The sequence below is a fragment of the Botrytis cinerea genome, chromosome 15 (assembly GCF_000143535.2).
Source record: "Botrytis cinerea B05.10 chromosome 15, complete sequence".
NCBI lineage: Eukaryota > Fungi > Ascomycota > Leotiomycetes > Helotiales > Sclerotiniaceae > Botrytis > Botrytis cinerea.
The window spans coordinates 328,879-345,663 of record NC_037324.1 but is presented as its reverse complement, the minus strand read 5'-3'; the positions used below and the strand labels follow the sequence as shown (position 1 = coordinate 345,663).

At 43.7% G+C, this 16,785-nt stretch overlaps 5 protein-coding genes across 5 annotated transcripts; 2 read left to right on the top strand and 3 right to left on the bottom strand.

Moving 5' to 3' along the window:
• The first annotated feature begins 144 nt into the window (after positions 1-144).
• Positions 145-1,414, top strand: BCIN_15g00890 (hypothetical protein). Its single transcript, XM_024697379.1, has 5 exons — positions 145-266; positions 318-449; positions 501-695; positions 743-1,006; positions 1,054-1,414. Exons 1-5 carry the CDS (start codon positions 264-266, stop codon positions 1,132-1,134), a joined length of 675 nt encoding a protein of 224 aa, XP_024553194.1. The 5' UTR covers positions 145-263; the 3' UTR covers positions 1,135-1,414.
• A 2,655-nt stretch (positions 1,415-4,069) lies between these two features.
• On the bottom strand, positions 4,070-8,035 carry BCIN_15g00880 (hypothetical protein). Its single transcript, XM_001553609.2, has 3 exons — positions 5,944-8,035; positions 4,971-5,893; positions 4,070-4,917 (listed from the first exon to the last, which is right to left on the bottom strand). The coding sequence occupies exons 1-3, from the start codon at positions 7,711-7,713 to the stop codon at positions 4,620-4,622; spliced, it is 2,991 nt and encodes a 996-aa protein (XP_001553659.2). The 5' UTR covers positions 7,714-8,035; the 3' UTR covers positions 4,070-4,619.
• Positions 8,036-9,155: 1,120 nt separating this feature from the next.
• Bccct6 lies at positions 9,156-11,325 on the bottom strand. Its single transcript, XM_001553608.2, has 6 exons — positions 11,202-11,325; positions 11,057-11,151; positions 10,985-11,006; positions 10,695-10,931; positions 9,648-10,647; positions 9,156-9,593 (listed from the first exon to the last, which is right to left on the bottom strand). Exons 1-6 carry the CDS (start codon positions 11,241-11,243, stop codon positions 9,367-9,369), a joined length of 1,623 nt encoding a protein of 540 aa, XP_001553658.1. The 5' UTR covers positions 11,244-11,325; the 3' UTR covers positions 9,156-9,366.
• A 120-nt stretch (positions 11,326-11,445) lies between these two features.
• Positions 11,446-13,789, top strand: BCIN_15g00860 (hypothetical protein). The gene is made up of 3 exons (XM_001553607.2): positions 11,446-11,686; positions 11,990-12,510; positions 12,558-13,789. Exons 1-3 carry the CDS (start codon positions 11,512-11,514, stop codon positions 13,578-13,580), a joined length of 1,719 nt encoding a protein of 572 aa, XP_001553657.1. The 5' UTR covers positions 11,446-11,511; the 3' UTR covers positions 13,581-13,789.
• A 34-nt stretch (positions 13,790-13,823) lies between these two features.
• BCIN_15g00850 (hypothetical protein) lies at positions 13,824-16,610 on the bottom strand. The gene is made up of 6 exons (XM_024697378.1): positions 16,217-16,610; positions 15,776-16,121; positions 15,714-15,717; positions 15,534-15,582; positions 15,328-15,444; positions 13,824-15,218 (listed from the first exon to the last, which is right to left on the bottom strand). The coding sequence occupies exons 1-6, from the start codon at positions 16,523-16,525 to the stop codon at positions 13,953-13,955; spliced, it is 2,091 nt and encodes a 696-aa protein (XP_024553193.1). The 5' UTR covers positions 16,526-16,610; the 3' UTR covers positions 13,824-13,952.
• Between the last annotated feature and the right edge of the window lie 175 nt (positions 16,611-16,785).

Here is a 16,785-nt window from a genome sequence, read left to right as displayed (position 1 = left end):
CCCAAAACTTCAAAACGTCTGTATAATTTCTGATCACGTAGAGTGGCTATCTGGCATGTAAAACACTGCGACGTGCTGTTGGTGCAATCATAGCTGAAAGGAGGAACACCAGTCTACTTTGTCAAATAATGGTAGATATACACTGAATATACCAACAAACAAAGTAAAACATCACTGTTTTTGCTACTTCAAGAAACTCATCTACGTGAAACTCAAGATACCTCTTTACTAGGGCGCCGAATTTCAATGCTGCATTTTATTATATGGTAAGTTGATGGTAGTCATGAGCAGCGAACTTACATTCTAACTGAGCTTAGATGGATGGCTTTCACAAATTTGGTCCATTGGCGGTGCAGCTCTCATGGTTTATTCCTATGATCAATATCATTCCCACGATCTCGCGCCAGATTATGAACCCTGGGGGAAACAAATTCGTCGAGTTCAAGCAGGTATGTAAACGTACCACCAAATCATAATGCAACTTCTACCAAGCCCTACAGGAGCTGCTAACCAATGTAGATAAAGCCAGTAGAGCTAGAGCAGTTTCTCATCAAGAAGAAAAGAATGCCAAGACATTGTTCGACGAAATAAACGCTAGCAAACTTCCCGAAATCGAAAAACAACGATCAAGACTTCTTGACGAGGCTCGAAATATGGCGATTTCTGGAACGGAAACAACTTCGTTGGATTTAAGCGTACGTAGCTATAGAACGCACAAAATGATCTAACCGTTTTTTTTTAGAAAAATCTCTCCCAGAAGTTAACTTTCCACCTGTTGTCCAATCCGAATGTTCTGATTAGACCACGAGCCGAATTAAAGACAACTCTTCTAGATCCTTCAACCGAACCGATTCTCAAAGACATGGAACAGCTTCCATATCTAAGTGCTCTAATCCAAGAAGTTCTTCGAATAGCAATGGGCACAAGCAATCGACAAACAAGGAACGCACCCGACCAAATTATGAAATTCGACGATGGAAAGAAAGTCTGGCTTATTCCCGCAGGTGTGAGTTATTAGAATTCACAAATTTAACAGCTCAATAACCCAATTAGACCAATGTAGGTATGACAGCCCCCTTAATCCACCTCAAGCAAAAAAAAAAAAATTCCACAACCCTCTCGTCTGCAACCTAGATCGTTTCATCGAAGATCCAAGCCGAAAACGCAATCTTATGTCATTTTCTCACGGTTCAAGACAATATCTTGGTATTCAACTTGCATATGCAGAATTGTATTTGATGCTTGCATCTCTCTGGCGGAGATTTGGATGCAGAGAGGATAAAGGAGACGAGGGTTGATTGGAACTCTATCAGACAGATAAGACGGATGTTGAGATGGTCGCTGATAGATTTGTTCCCTATCCTAAGAAGGAGAGCAAGGGTATTCGTATTGTGGTTTGGAAATGAGAAGGGACATTAGATTGTGAGATATCGGCTGAGATGGCTTCTGAGGCCAAGTTATATGTGTCTCTGTGTTATATCGAAGGGGTTTGATTTGGAGAAAAATCCGGTCGACCTAAATTAATAACCGAGAAGGTCTCCCCAGTGCTACTACCATAATGCTATATATAGTCTTCAGAAGCTATCCCATGATCTAGCTGTTGAGATCTTGGGCTTCAAGGGTTCTCTCAACTCATGTCCAGATTCAGGAAAAATACTAGTAATCTCATCCTCATTCTGTTCCCACTTCGCACCACATGACAGTGTATGATCATTCCAGCCTAACACAGAACTTTCCATGCTCTATGTCCCATATCATCAGCTGAGGACGCCAAAGAGGATGAACCATCTACAGGAATATCGAATCAGGTTCAAGTTGCTGATTGCGTCATGCGTTGTCACTTTTGAGGTGTATTTAAAATAGCTAGGCACATTGAGCGAGCGATTATCCTTACAATGTAGACGAGTAAACGTCACAATATTGTGAGCCCAAGTTTTAAATTCCGGGTTCCATGACTTGTATTGTATCGATATATTAACTATCAGGCGCTCATTGATTAAAATGCAATTGCGAATGTGAAGAAAAAGGAAACTAAAAAAAAAAATAAAAAAAAGCCTTCTTCTCTTTTAGCAAGACAAATCCATTCCATTGTCTCCATGCCTGACACGATTGGCGAAACTTCTTAACGGCAGAACAGCCAATCGATCAATCAAGCACTATAAAATCATAAATACACCGAACTAACAAGAGATCATCTCCTGAAAGAATGAATGACTTTGAATCTTTGTCAATTTTGCTTAATAATACCAGAAGGGATGACTTTTCTTCGTCTCGAGATTTTTCGGGACAATAGAAGATTCTTATTCCGCAGCAATTGAACTCGTCTTTGCCGCCGTTTTAAAAGAACCATTTTCCGATCAAATTGAATTTGGCCTTGTCATTTCCAAGGGCCCGCTGCCGGCCGGAATAGTCGAATCTAATCTTGCCGTTTGAGAATACCGTTCTCCAATTGAATGTGACTCTATCCCTTTCTCCTCATCGGCTCTAGCCCCTCTGCTTCTTCTCCTCAGAAACTTCCGCCAGTTTCGTTTTGCGTTTGTGCCGTCTGATTCACGATCGCTAGTTTCGGATTCCGAGCCATCAGACTCATGTTCTTTAACAATAAGTCTTCTACGAACCATCAACCTTGGCCAAGCTTTCGAAATTTCTTCACGCAAAACCCAAATAAGCAGTGCAAAAGTTACTGGCAAAGAAATTGCCCAGTAGATAGGAAAGACTTTTTCACCCGCCGCGAAGTTTCCACCCATGCATGGAGAAGATCGATGCCACGACCGTTGAGGGAACCACAGCTGTCGCAATTTTAGTCAATCGACCAGTACTTCGTGCCTATCTATTAGCAGCCATCATTTAGTTGATAGTCTCAAATTTCTGAGCTCTATTTTCGTACGCCTCGTTTAGTGCAGGGCGTTGAGCGTGCTCCTCCACGCGTAGATTTATCTGCACCTCGGCGACCTCGAGCTCCGTTTCCAGGAATCTCCAAACGCTACTTTCCTATTCCATCCCTTCTATGCTACTGCCTTTCCATGTCTGACACCTGCGGCTGTTCAAACGAGAAGAGTCCAAATCGTACTGAAGTGCCCGCATGATTCCCGCAACATGTTTTCTAACGTATTGCACACATATCCTTTCTGAGATTAGACTTTGATAACCTTCAACAACCCCTGCGGTCATGGAGTCTTATAGCCTCAAGCGACCTGCCAAGTTTCTGGCCTCTGGATTCCATGAGATGAGAGGCGCGACTTCTACGATCTACCGTGGCTCCCCACGCTACGCGTACGAAATTGCGTGCATGGACTGTTTCTGAGAAAGGATTCTCCGAGTACTCATACTTAGGTAGATTCCTTGTGTGCTGCTGTAAGAAAATCAAACATAGACTCGCGATTCGTTTCCATCGGACACAAGTTAAGCGGATCCACCAGAACATGCCGATACCAAGGATTCTCATATCCGGTATTTTGATTGTCTTCGAAGAAATAGATTGCATTTTGATGAGGGTCTCTCAAATGAGGCTTTATGGGTAGAAGGTAAGTCTGTAGCGAATCAACAAGAAGAACCGCTAAGACGCACCCGTCAATATCAAATCAGATTATCCAAGATTTTATCTGACTTACTTATCCACGAGCTTTTATCATGATACTGCCCCCAGTATGAGACCACCCTGGAATAATGGAGTTTTTCCCCATCTGGTTATTTATGCCCCATCCACGGATGTAGTTTCCGGCAAACGGATCAAAAAGACCCTCGTTATCCTCCTGTAGAGGATTTGCACCGTTGGACTGTGTTAGCTAACAGGCGCTAGTGCTTCCTTATACAAGTGCTTAGCTTCCCATAGATGATAATGATCAAGAACGATAACAATCATAGTGAACCAAAGTATTTGGACATTTCCTCATCTTCCTCAACTTCCTCATTAACAAGGATAAACACAAACATCACCAACTCACCTCTAATATACCTACCCAAAATCCATCTCCACAAAGCTTGATTTCAACTCGTCTACTTTATATCTATTGATTTGTGTTTTCTCTCATTCACATCCATCTCTCTGGCAAGGGGTTCCAAATCGACTTGGATAACAATATTGATTGATCGGTTGGCTGGTTGGTTGTCTGTCTATACCTATCTTCCTACTCATCTAGGCGTATTACCTTCCCATCTTATCCAAGCTCCATTCTCATTCCATTCTCATTCTTCATCCCATTCTCCTACTCATATCCTCCCAGCCCATCCCATCTCATCTCACCTTCCCTTCCCCGTCTCTCCAAACAAGACCAAAACCATGAACACGCCATCAAGATCTCCAAACGCCATTCGAGATTCATATGTCCTTGCATACAATCGCCCAAGAGTCTCGTCTCCAAGTAGGTATGTATACTGAATGTAATTTCATTCCAATCCATGCGCATACGCATACGTAACCGACACTGATTCTGTACCCCTTTCACCATGTCCATATCATTGTACAAAACAAAATGTGGATGCGGTCCCATCATGCCCACACAATAAAAATCCACACCCAGAAATCCAGACCAGACCCACTAAACTCCCAATGCCAAACCATTTTTGTATGACCCAAAAGCATATCTATGCTCTATCCTATAGCCAACTTTTAACATTCCCTAGGCAGTAGGTCTCTTGAAAGGATGTGCTTCCGTATTCAAAACCCACTCATCAAGACTGATAACGTCTGGCGTCGAGAAAAGTAGATAAAAATATTTAAGCGTCTCCGCCAACCAAAAACTTTCCATCTCATCCAATTGATACGTTTCTTCAGCTGTAACATCAACGATAGCTGAATGACCAAACTCAGTGGATGTTGCTTTGATGACTGCTTCGAACATCTTCCAACCTTTCTCTTGCCAGCTCTTATCACCCGTGATACGGTACATGTACCAGACAGATTCAATGGCTTCGGGTCTGGATATAAATGTTAGTATTTTATCCAAACAATGATTTGGGTGACAATTTACCTGAGAATGTATTTCCTGGCATGTACACTTGTAAATCCAGGTGGTAGTGATTCTTGCTTAATACGACTTTCAACATATTCCTTGTGAGAAAGTGGGCGTAAAGGATCTGGCAATGTTTCTGCAGGAAGTGGTTTTTGTGATTTGGTGCCCTTTTCCAATTCACGACCTCCAGCCATACTTTCTAGCTCCTTTTCTGTGTTTGCAGATTTCAGCTTGAACATATCCTCCTTTTCGGGACCATCAGCGGCACCGGTTTGGCGTTTTGTGAGCGATGCAGGTTCATCCTTTGGTTTAAAGGCACTTGCTTCATCGGGTTTTGTCTCCGCTGAGTCTTTTGCTAGAGAAGGAGTATCTTTATGACTAACGTATCCTTGAGGTCCGCCAACAGCCTCTGCTTTCGCCAACGCGTTCTGCTCACGTGCAGCGTCGGTGGGATTCAAACTCATCTCCTCTGCTTCGGCATCAAGTCTCTCCTTGTTTTCGATATACTCCTTAAGATTCGCATCTCTGTAGGCTGCCGAAGTGTCTAAGCGTTCATAATAGAGGGTTTGGTTCCAAGCGCAATTCTCAACACTCTCACATGCAATAACTTCTGATCCTTCGGGCATAATTCCCGATGGAGTTGCACCATACGCCCAAACGCAACCATCTGTAAGTTTCTTTGCAATCTCGAGATCTCCTTCGATACCGAAAATCTTCGCACTCATTCCAACCATACCTCCAATGAAACATGTTAGATGTGTAATCTCTGGAATCAATAGATTTTCTTCCGGTATGCCATTGCTCGTGACTTTTCCAGAGATAAGAATGTCGTCATTTCCTGGAAGCATTGGTCGAAAGAGCATATGCTCCCGTATGGCAGGGATGGTCTTCATGTACAATTTTTTATACACTTCATCAAGACCACCCAAAAGCATGTATTGCTGTAATTGTATTAGTTATGTAGAAGAATTTTGTAAAAGTCAACACGTACCTTTGGATAATACTCATACGTGGAATCTTGTCCACCACCCATCGAAAACTTCTGTCTACCGTGAATGGTATACGACTCCAACCCTTGCTTGACGCAGTCCCACTCACTCGATGCACCAACTATTGGGAGGTCTGGCGCAAACTTATGACTAAGACCAATGCTTCCAGTTTTACTCACTGGAAGAAGACCTTCTGCTGCCGCAGGCGGTGAAGATACCGTAGTCGAGCCAGTCGATGCCGGTTCTTCCAGATCTCTCTTCATCACACCTCCTTCCTCCCAGCCCTTAATACGAGCCTTTCCAGGCTCACCCGGAAGGACTTGCATCTCCAAAATCTTTTCTTCGGAGGTGGGGTTCTTCTTTGGCTTGGGCTCCTTTACGTTCTCTGGTGAAGGTGGCTGGTATCCTTCAGGTGATTCTTCCAAGAGCGTTGTTGTCTTCGAATTACTAACAGCGTTTTCCTTTGCCATTGAAGCCTCTAATTTCTCCTTCTCTCTCTTCATGGTGGCCGTACGATTACAGCCTGAAGCATCGACATCTTCTGTGAAAACTCCAGGAATATGAGTCGTGTTACGATCTTGCCATTCCGACAGAGCGATGGTGACTCGAGCTACAGCATCATAGTAACGTTGTTCCCCTGTAAGTTGAGCAAGACGAGTGAATTCCATAGACAGTGATCCCAGTTCTGCCAAATTAGATCTCGAACTGGCACGATGGGGTTGAGATGCAAAGACTGGTTTCCATCGATAGTGGAGTACCGGCATCCTGTTTGGGGTATCAAAAGCGCCCATTAATATCTCCGCCAGTTCCGTAGCTTTATCCAAGAGAACCTGAAATTTTCCTCCACTCACATCATATGCAGCTAGAAGACCACCGAGATATCGAATGGTAGTTTCAAATACTGGTATCTCCATCCTTGGCGTGGTGGTGAAATCAATCTTTCCAACAGCTTTAACGGCCTCCTCGAATTCGTCATGAAATCCCATAATCCATAAAGTGTCCAAACCATCCACCAAAGTTGCTGCCCATCCGCAGAATGGATCTCGAAATTTAGTTGATACAGGGGAAAGTTCATCGTGACCCCATGCAAACTTCTTGTAACCTTTCCATGACCTCAAGAATTCCTCCTTGACTTTATTTTGCCTCTTCTCCCGAGTGATTTTTGCGTCCGTTGTCTCATCATTGAAAACATGTTGGATCCTGGGAATTGAAATTGGCACACCAGTTGGCAGGTTGATAATACTTTCAGTCGGTACCGGGAAGTGTTCTGCTTGCTTGGACCAGTGAATTGTGGTCGGTGCTGCTGAGAACGCAGGAAAGTCCTGTCTTCCATCAGGCGCAATTGGATGAAGATCTTCAAAGCCTGGATCCTCGTAGACTCCTTGGGTTGGTGGCTTCCTGTCCGGAAGAGTGTATTTCGGCACAGTTGTATCTATTGTTTGAATCGCAATAACGTTCGAGGTAGTCGATGTACTGCTAGTTGTGGAGAGTGTCTTTTGGGCTGCTTTTGGTGCCGGTTTAATTTCTTCCTCTGCCGGCTTCAATGGCTCTTCTGGCTGTTCTTTCAGAGTTTCCGGTGCAATGGGATGTCCTCCATTTGGTGCGTATGTGTATGGTTCTCCCTTCTCTGATGCAAATTTCGAGTCGGGGATATCGACAGGGCCTCCTGTAGTATAGCTTTCCCAATCCCTTATATGTGTAAATCGAACGAGGATGGCAGTTATGAAGACGGCAAAAATAAGAAGAGCGCGGTATCTGCGAATTCGCAACATGATGCGAAATGCGACTTCGTGGTCTCTCGACCAGAAGATTCAGCAGTTGGAAAAGAACGAGTGGTGGTACTTGGGGGGGTTAGAGGTTGTGTCGCGTGTTCAGCGTGAAATGAATGTTAATAGGGTTTGAAGCAATAGTATCCTCATCACGATTCCAAGCTATTGATACAAGTAAGGGCAAGGATTTCGACTCTTCATAGGTGTTTTTCCCTTGAAGAATGTTGGTGACGAGCGCTGCAGTCGAAGAGGAAACGTCAGTTGTGCGAATGTATAGTCCTTGGTCCTCGAGGGCGAGGGATTGTCTACTTTGTAGCCACTGCTCGCACATTACATTACATTACATTACATTACATTACATTACATTACTTGTAGGAGCACCTCCGTAGCTCTTGGCGTTAGTTATAGTTCTTTTAGAGTTCAGTGGAGCCATCGAGGACAATTGGAGCAAGTGGAGATGATGGACCTGGCGGACTCATTCAAGGCAAGATAAATATTGCTTTTGATAGGTTTGTCCTGTGGCGCTGAGATCTCCAGAGGTCGAAATGTGACAAATGAGGAAAAGGGAGATCTGGATGTGGGGATGGGAGTGTATCAGCTGGAACTTTAGGGGCCGCCATGATATGATTCCTTCCCAGTGCCTACATGGCATGTTCACGTTGTCCGTGAAGGAGTGAGCGATGAAACTATTAATATCTTTGCCCTTCTTCTCCCATTCCCATTCCCATTCCCACTCTTCCACGGAGCACTCGAACTGACAGCCAAACCAAACCCGGGAGGAGGAAGAAGACCCTTTCCGTCCAACCCGGCGAATACGAGGGGCATCCAATGATCCATCCCTCACAATCCAATTCGGTCCCGATTTTCCACAGAGAGAGCGCGAGAGCGAGAATGCGAGAGAGGAGAAAGGAAAAAGGAAAAAAGCAGACAACCCTGAATTCCAGCATCAAATTAATCTCCACCCCTTTAATATATATTCTTATAAAGTGGTGCGCTTCATGTCGATTTCTGGAAACCCCAACTCCTGTAACTCGACTCCTGGAAATCAGATCCATTTCATTGGTATTCCTCTTCTTCTTCTTCTTCTTCTTAAATCAGGTCAACCCATCAACCCTCGCATCACTCCTCAATGCACCCACGCACGCATACGATAGTAGCAGTAATAAGCAATCAATTAATTCCTCAAGGTCAAAGACTTAGACAGCTCACACACAGATCATCCACTTCGGGAGACGGCCACCTATGCCGCAAACCATCCAAAACATCCACTGCCACTTCTTGGCGCGGCAGACCTTATCCGAAACAATTATCCATCATGTCCAAGACAGCAAATGCGGAGAAAATCCTCTTCTCTTGGACCATTGTTATTGTAAACTTCATACTACTAACTAGTAACTTTTATATTACATAATAACAACAACAACAGCAACAACAGCAACAACAATTGTTTTCATCAAATCATTCATTTCATCTCTATTTCCCTAGGTATGAATATGGTAAACACTCTACATGACCTCTCTAGATACGGTAATATTATACAGAGTTACGTCTCAAAACAAATGAGAAGCCAACCTATAAAAATACCATGCATGTATTTTATCTACCTTCCCAATAAAGTCGTTACAAATGATCATTAGGCTTCTTTTATTCATGACTTTATCCATCCATATCACCCGGGCCCTTTGCTCTACCCATTTGACGTGCCTTGAGCAATTCATCACAGAGCAAAAGATTGGACGCAATACCAGAACTCGATGCAACACAATTCCTCAGCACGCGGAAGGAATCATATACACCCTCCAAGACTGGGTCCATAGGTTCACCAGTCTTGAGATCAAGGCCAACAATATTGCCTTCTGCTTGCTCGTCCTGTAAGCTAGCAACTGTGATGCACATGTTAGCGAGATGAATAAGGTTAGGGTGGAAATGCCACTTACGCGAATCTTGAATGTCATGACCAGCATTTGCCGCCAAAGTTTTAGGGATGACGAGGAGGGCATCAGCAAAAGCTTGAACACCCCACTTCGCCTTACCCTTGACAGTCTTACGGAAAGCTTCGCTGTTCAAATGGGCTGCGCAAGCAACCTGGAAAGCACCAGCTCCTGGTACAACGCTCTTGTCTACAATCATGTTGTAAACACTTCGAAGACCATCACGGACTGCATCGGTGATTTGAGTAATCGTGTGTTGATTTGGTCCCTTGATGAGAAGGGTCACAGATTTTGGCTCCTTTACATCCTCGATGAAAGTGTACTTCTCCTCTCCCAATTGATGCTCATAAACGTTTCCAGCCCATCCGAGGATTTCAGGGGTTAAATCGTCCACACTGTTCTGTGCTGTACCACCACAAATCAATTGTAATCTTTCCATGTTTCTTCGCTTAGCTCTTCTCAGAGCAAAGATTCCGTTCTTGACCAAGACATCGAGTGATAATGGATCAATACCCTTCTGGTTGATAATAACGAAGCCTTTCTTGGGGTCGTTTCCGCAAACCTCCTTCTTTAACTCAACAATTTTTCTTAATTTCTCGTCAACAAAACGGCGTTCGCTCTCCACGAGTTTATCTCTTTGTTCCGCGCTCGAATAGTAGAAACCGGAGTTGATTTCGGACTTCTCGTACTCCAAACTGACGTTTAAGCTGAGAATAAATGCGTTCTCGACCTTCTTTGGCATATCTGGATGTCTAGCACCGTGATCTAACGCAAGACCTCGGATCAACTGAGTCTCTGAGGCGGTTCTGTGTTGCATCTTCATAATTTCGACCATGTGAAGATCAGGTTTTGCCGGGGCTTGGTAAATCGATAGGACAGCATCGACGATATCAGGGGTGAGCTTTTCTGCCAAAGTGTGGTTAAGTTTTGTAGAAAGGGAGGTTCGTGCAACGCAAAGTAAAAGTTCGCGGTCGACTTCCTTCTCAATCTTGAAGGTGTCCAAGAACTGCAAAGTGTCAGTATTACCCCGCCAATATGTGATATCCTACCCACCTTCAACGCTTCTGTCTTTGCAATCTCATATCCATCTGTAATGATTCTGGGATGTAAACCTTCGGAAATATATCTATCTGCCTGTTTCAAAAGCTCTCCAACAAGAAGAACAACTGAGGTTGTGCCATCACCACAAATATCATCTTGTGCGGTTGCTGCTCGTGCAATCATGACTGCCGTAGGGTTTTGTATTTGCATTTCACGTAACAGAACGTTTCCATCCTTTGTGAGTTTTATCTGCGGATCGATCATTAGATTATTTCGTTGTTGCATCAAGAAGACTTTCATACCGCTCCAGCACCGTCAACCAACCTTTGGAAATGTTAGCATGTTCTAGGCTCAGTGGGAGGAGGAAAACTAACATTTTAATGGTTCCCATAGGACCCAAGTTTGACTTTAAAACATCTTGTAAACCTTCACCTGCACTGATATTGACTTTCAAAGCTTCCCCTCTTCTCTACTATAGATCAGCAGCTGCATCTCAAATTTGGATGGGAAAAATCATACTCTGGACTCCGCCTTTGGGTTCAAAAGCTGTGCGGCAGACATTCTGACAGAATACAATAACTTCGTATGTAACTAAAATGAAGTTATATGTCGTTATCGTGGCGGGAAGCTGTGTATTTTGTCCCTCAACGTCGCGAGCTTTTTTTTCTATGGGCGACGTGAATTCCCACACGAGGTTCACGCTAGTCTCAATTTGGCACTAAGGCGAGGCTACCATTTTAAGCTACAAGGCATTGTTTACGCTGACCACGAATCTGTTAATAAATAATTCCATCCATTATTTATCCATTATTTGTTCAATATCTTCAAGATGTATCGAGGCTGGAATCTCGTGTTAGCCATTATTGTTGCTTTTCTCTCTGGAGAGAGTCTTGGGTTTCTGTCATGGCCATTCAAGTTTCAAGCTGTTGCTGAACAAGAGCCCATTATAGAATCAACAACGTACGAGTATGCTGATAGTCATGCAAAACGAATTGCAATCATTGGTATGTATATTGATACTTCTTCTCCCACCATTATCGTCGATGTTGCCGTGTGATCTTCCATGATGATCTTCCCTCTATTGAGTACAACTTTGGTTATAATCTCCATCTTCCAGAGGGACCCAGAATAGGGGTGTTGTCCCATCCCCTAGCTGACTACCATTTATCTATTTCCTTTGGTGCTCTTGCATATTGCCTCAAAGTTGATGGGGAATCTGCATACCGTCTGATGTCCTGATGATATACTTCCATTCGGCATCAACATACGACTTTTACTCCAATTGTCTTTCACTAACAGAATATCAGGTGCTGGAGCAGGCGGGTCTTCCTCGGCATATCATTTACAAAAGTATGCTGCTGAATCCGACCTTGCAATTAATGTCACTGTTTTCGAACGATCCTCTTATATTGGAGGTCGTTCGACCACGGTGAACGCATATGGCAATTCATTGGAGCCCGTGGAATTAGGAGCCAGTATCTTCGTTGACGTCAATGCAATTCTAAAGAATGCAAGCCGAGAATTCGACTTGCATGCGCAATCGTCCAATACCGAAGAAGTTGAAGTTCTTGGTATCTGGGATGGAGCAGAATTTGTTTATACTCAGAAAGACAGTGACTGGAAGTACTGGGATATTGCAAAGATGTTTTGGAAATATGGACTTGCCCCATTGAAGACTCAACGCTTGATGAAAACTGTCGTTGCAAAGTTCTTGCAACTTTATGAGGCGCCATACTTTCCGTTTAGATCTCTCACGGAAAGAATAGAGGAACTAGACCTCAAATCTGTGGCATCTGTAACGGGCGAACAGTTTTTGGCTCAAAACAATGTGAGTCTAACTGCATGTCCTATCATACTGAAACTAACAATATCTAGATTGAAGGCTCGTTCACAACTGATCTGATTCAAGCATCTACTCGAGTCAACTATGGTCAAAACCTAAACGTCATTCATGGCGTAGAGACGATGGTTTGTATGGCAATCGAAGGTGCAATGCAGATTCAAGGTGGCAATTGGCAAATCTTTGACAACATGATTCAATCCTCAAATGCCACCGTTCGTCTAAACCACACCATCACCGAGATTTCCCAAGTTCGAGACCAAGAGAAGTACAATGTCAAAACCATTACTACAGATGCTACCGGTGTTTCCCATATTAATGAAGAACCATTCGACACTATCATTATCGCCGCTCCACTTCAATACGCCGATATCAAAATGGCATCTGATCTCCTTCAACATACCCCCGACGAAATTCCCTACGTAACCCTTCACGTAACTCTCTTCACCTCTCCCTATGGCCTCAACCCAGCCTATTTCAACCTCGGCCCTAACGAGCAAGTCCCCACCGCAATCCTCACCACTCTCCCCAAAAACATTCCCGCCCCCACTGATCCTAAAGAGTTCGCCGGTCCCGTTGGCTTTTTTTCCATCTCCACTCTCCGCAGAGTCATCAATCCTACCACCCTCGAATATGAAAACCTTTACAAGATCTTCTCTCCTCGCCCCCTGACTTCCGAGTTCCTTTCTTCAATCCTCAATAGCGAAGTCCCTGTTCCTGAAGACCTTACCACCATTTCTCCTACAGCAAATAACACAATAACATGGTACTACCCCCACGTCTGGAACTCCTATCCATACGAATACCCTCGCGTAACATTCGAAGAGATTCAACTGGCGCCTGGTATTTACTACACTAGTGGTATCGAATCTTTCATCAGCACCATGGAAACAAGTGCATTGATGGGCAAAAATGTAGCAAGATTAGTAGTTGATGATTTCGTGAAAAGTACAGAAACCGACTCAGAGCCAGTGGCCGAGGAAATTGAAGTAGGGAATTTAGTTGTCGACCCCGAGATTGGTGTTGGCAACGATATGCCTGTAGTTGACGAACTATAATCTTTTGTTGTTACCGGGTTCCATAGAGATAGACGTTTGTTCTTACCCATTCGACCTTGTCTTTTCTATTGGAGGGATACTCAGTTTTGTCTTACTTCAGACCAATAACAGTTAAGGAGAACGGAATTTCACTGAAATCTGATACTATACTACCTATCTAACATTACCATGAGATATAAATTTCAATACACTTCCACTACATGCCTTCAATATAGCAGCTTGACTAAAAACCCTAACATCCCTTGAACTCTAGCCATTCACGCATAAGCCCTCGAGCACAACGAGCAATTTGTCCCTCCTTTCATGATGTGCCACCTAAAGTAATCGAGCAACTTCGGTCCACAATCTTGAAATCCATCCCACATCTCAATCCTAATCATAATAGCCATCATCATCGATATCATAGTCATCTCGTACACTTCTATCAGGACTTTCTGGGCTCGGTGGATTCAAAGCCCACGGCGTGCTCCTCTCCACCTCCAATTCTCCCGATCCAGGCGAAGGTCCCGCACGCCGAACCATCAAATTCCCCGCACTACTCATTTTATATTCCTTTCCATAAAATTGCGGAGAGTTGAGGTCTTCTGCTATTCGTTGTCTCTTTACTTCGCGGGCTGGCGATACACGAGCCGGCGGTATAAGAGCTGGTTGTTTACGTGGGGCTTGGACGATTTTTCGAGCTCGTCTTCTTATGACTCCTCGTCCTCTTGGGGCTCCTCGTCCTCTTGGGGCTCGTCCTCTTGGGGCTAGTTCTCTTGCGGGGACATCAACAAACGGAGTATTTATCCAGGGCCGAGGCTCTGAAGATTCGCGTGGGCGCAATCTTTTTCTGCTTTGCTTGATGATCAAGGTCTTTTGAAGTTTTGGTCTTCCTTTTCCTTTTCCCCTATTATAGGCGGGTTGATCTCCTTGAGGATCTTCCGGATCATCTTCCGGATCATCCTCTGGATCATCAGCATCTCGCCTGCGAGGATTTACTATCCATCCATCTGGTCCGACCTGGCGCTCTATTCTCTGCTTAGGAGGGAATATCGGGTTGAGTACCGGTTCTCCTAATTCGAACGGCATTTCTCTATACCCCATTTGAACCGCTTTGCGGGTCGGAAACAAAAGCTCGTAATCATCGTAATCATACTCATCTTCTTCCAGTTTCCACGACTTTGGATTACTGTAGTCTGGTTTGCGTAGCATGTATCTCTTCTGTAACCTTGCTATCTGCATTTCTTCGTATTTCCTTTTTCGAATGGCATCGGGGAATTTTTCATACCACATATCATCACCTCCAAAAACATTTTCCAAAAACAAATCATGATTTTCGCCAAAATTCCAAAATTCCAGAGTTTCTTGTACAGTTAATAGTAATTCCCTTACATCCAAACGATCTCTAGGGTTGTATGCTAGAGACCTTAAAATCAATCCCCTCAATCTTTTACTATACATGTCTCGGTCGGGATCCAAGAGAAGTTTGCCCATGGTTAGGATTGTCTCGGAGGGATCGGGTTCGAGTCTTGTCTCGAAGTATTCATTGTAGGGGACAGGATGACAACTTGCTAAGCATTGGTAGATAACGTTACCAACATTCCACATGTCGGTTGCGGTACCTATTATGCGGTTTGGATTGGTCACCAGATATTGTTCCTGTTAATGAGTCAGTTGAAGTGACAGGAATGATGAGACTAATAGGACTGATAGGACTGATCGGAACGGAGCTTGAAATACAAAGGAAACTAATAAATAAGGTTCATACAGGTGCGAAATAGCTATTGCGTCCTTGAGCTATCTTGAGCCATTCTCGCCGTTTAGCACTATTCTTTTTCAATTCATCAGCGTCAGGAACTTCAAGTGCAAGCCCGAAGTCAGCAAGCTATGGTTGGATTTAAGTTAGCACTATTTGGATTTGAATTCTCAACATTTGAAATCATGAGACTTTGTGAAAAAAAAATCATTACGCACCTTGTGAACTGGAACACGTTCATGGCCCGGTCGAGGATTATCGCCAATTCTGCATGGAGAAACATTTAGCAATCAGTCTTCTGATAGAGATTCCATATATTTGCAATACACTCTGCCTATATTCGTGCTTTTTGTCTCTGATATGGAAACGGAAATGTGTACAAAGGCTTTTTTACTCACAAGACTACACAATGTTAACATCGTTATTGGCAAGAGAACTCCGGTTCTGGAGTGCAACTTACTATTTGGTCCCTTGATATCAAAATGCGCAATTTCTTGATGGTGAGTTTTCCATGGCTCTTTATCAAAGAGTGAATCATGTGGGTTCTCTGTGCCATATTTCAAAACCATCAGTGCCTTCAACAAACATTCCCATATTCTAAAAACAAATTCCTCTGGGGGGTCCAGTTCTAAGCAGTTTTCGTTCATCCAACTCCATAGGTCTCCTCCAGATGCAAATTCTAGATAAATCCTTGCGACATCATATCTTTTCTTGAGTTGTTGCTGGATATCGGTGTCGCGCTTCCTGACATTATCCTGCCACTTGGAAATAGTTACAATGGCCCGGTCCATAGCGTCGTTTGTCCCCTAAGTACGACTGCATTAGTAAAGCATAGTATCAGAACATCTCTGGTTGCAGGCAGTATCTTCTAGCTGGATTATAAAGGGAAGCAGTAGCTCACCATGCCCATAGTCCGATGATAAGCCCTATAAATCTTGATGATATGGTCACTCTCGTACTTCATAAGACTTTGTATCATCCTACTCTCCTGTTTCAGATTCAAACCTGCGCCTCCTTCCTGTTTAACCACTATTTTCCGCGGCGATACATCCTTATTAGACCCCCGATATTCAAACAGAGTAGCTATGCCATAAGAACCACCACCCAGACGTTTGACAGCAACCCAGTCTTTACCAATATGTACTGGCGCCCAACCTTGGCTCTGTTTGAGGTATCTTTCGGCCTCTTCCATAGCTGAACTGATTTCCATCTTGATGTATTATTACAAGGAATGGTAATTAAAGATTAATGTATGTGATTACACATGAAGTTGTAGAATTTTGATTGCTGGATTCTATTGCACTTAATGCCTATCGAGCTTCTGCTTTGCGATTCGTTAAGTGAGCTTGCCTTGACATGCTTTGTTCAGTATGTGCTTTCCGGCAACACAAAGAGAGCATTCATACCTGCTGATGCGTTGGGTAATTTCGAATCTTAACAACAAAGAAGATTGTGCACTTCAACCAGATC

Coding starts and splice junctions, on each gene's coding strand:
- BCIN_15g00860 (XM_001553607.2), top strand. CDS start 11,512: ATGTATCGAGGCTGGAATCTCGTGTTAGCCATTATTGTTGCTTTTCTC. Junction 11,687..11,989: donor AAAACGAATTGCAATCATTG/GTATGTATATTG, acceptor ACAGAATATCAG/GTGCTGGAGCAGGCGGGTCT. Junction 12,511..12,557: donor AGTTTTTGGCTCAAAACAAT/GTGAGTCTAACT, acceptor AACAATATCTAG/ATTGAAGGCTCGTTCACAAC.
- BCIN_15g00890 (XM_024697379.1), top strand. Junction 450..500: donor AATTCGTCGAGTTCAAGCAG/GTATGTAAACGT, acceptor CAAGCCCTACAG/GAGCTGCTAACCAATGTAGA. Junction 1,007..1,053: donor TCTGGCTTATTCCCGCAGGT/GTGAGTTATTAG, acceptor TAACCCAATTAG/ACCAATGTAGGTATGACAGC.
- BCIN_15g00850 (XM_024697378.1), bottom strand. CDS start 16,525: ATGGAAATCAGTTCAGCTATGGAAGAGGCCGAAAGATACCTCAAACAG. Junction 16,122..16,216: donor ATCATCGGACTATGGGCATG/GTGAGCTACTGC, acceptor AGTCGTACTTAG/GGGACAAACGACGCTATGGA. Junction 15,219..15,327: donor GCAATAGCTATTTCGCACCT/GTATGAACCTTA, acceptor ACTCATTAACAG/GAACAATATCTGGTGACCAA.
- BCIN_15g00880 (XM_001553609.2), bottom strand. CDS start 7,713: ATGTTGCGAATTCGCAGATACCGCGCTCTTCTTATTTTTGCCGTCTTC. Junction 5,894..5,943: donor CGTATGAGTATTATCCAAAG/GTACGTGTTGAC, acceptor ATACAATTACAG/CAATACATGCTTTTGGGTGG. Junction 4,918..4,970: donor GCCAGGAAATACATTCTCAG/GTAAATTGTCAC, acceptor ATTTATATCCAG/ACCCGAAGCCATTGAATCTG.
- Bccct6 (XM_001553608.2), bottom strand. CDS start 11,243: ATGTCTGCCGCACAGCTTTTGAACCCAAAGGCGGAGTCCAGA. Junction 11,007..11,056: donor CCTATGGGAACCATTAAAAT/GTTAGTTTTCCT, acceptor ACATTTCCAAAG/GTTGGTTGACGGTGCTGGAG. Junction 10,932..10,984: donor TGGTTGACGGTGCTGGAGCG/GTATGAAAGTCT, acceptor ATCGATCCGCAG/ATAAAACTCACAAAGGATGG.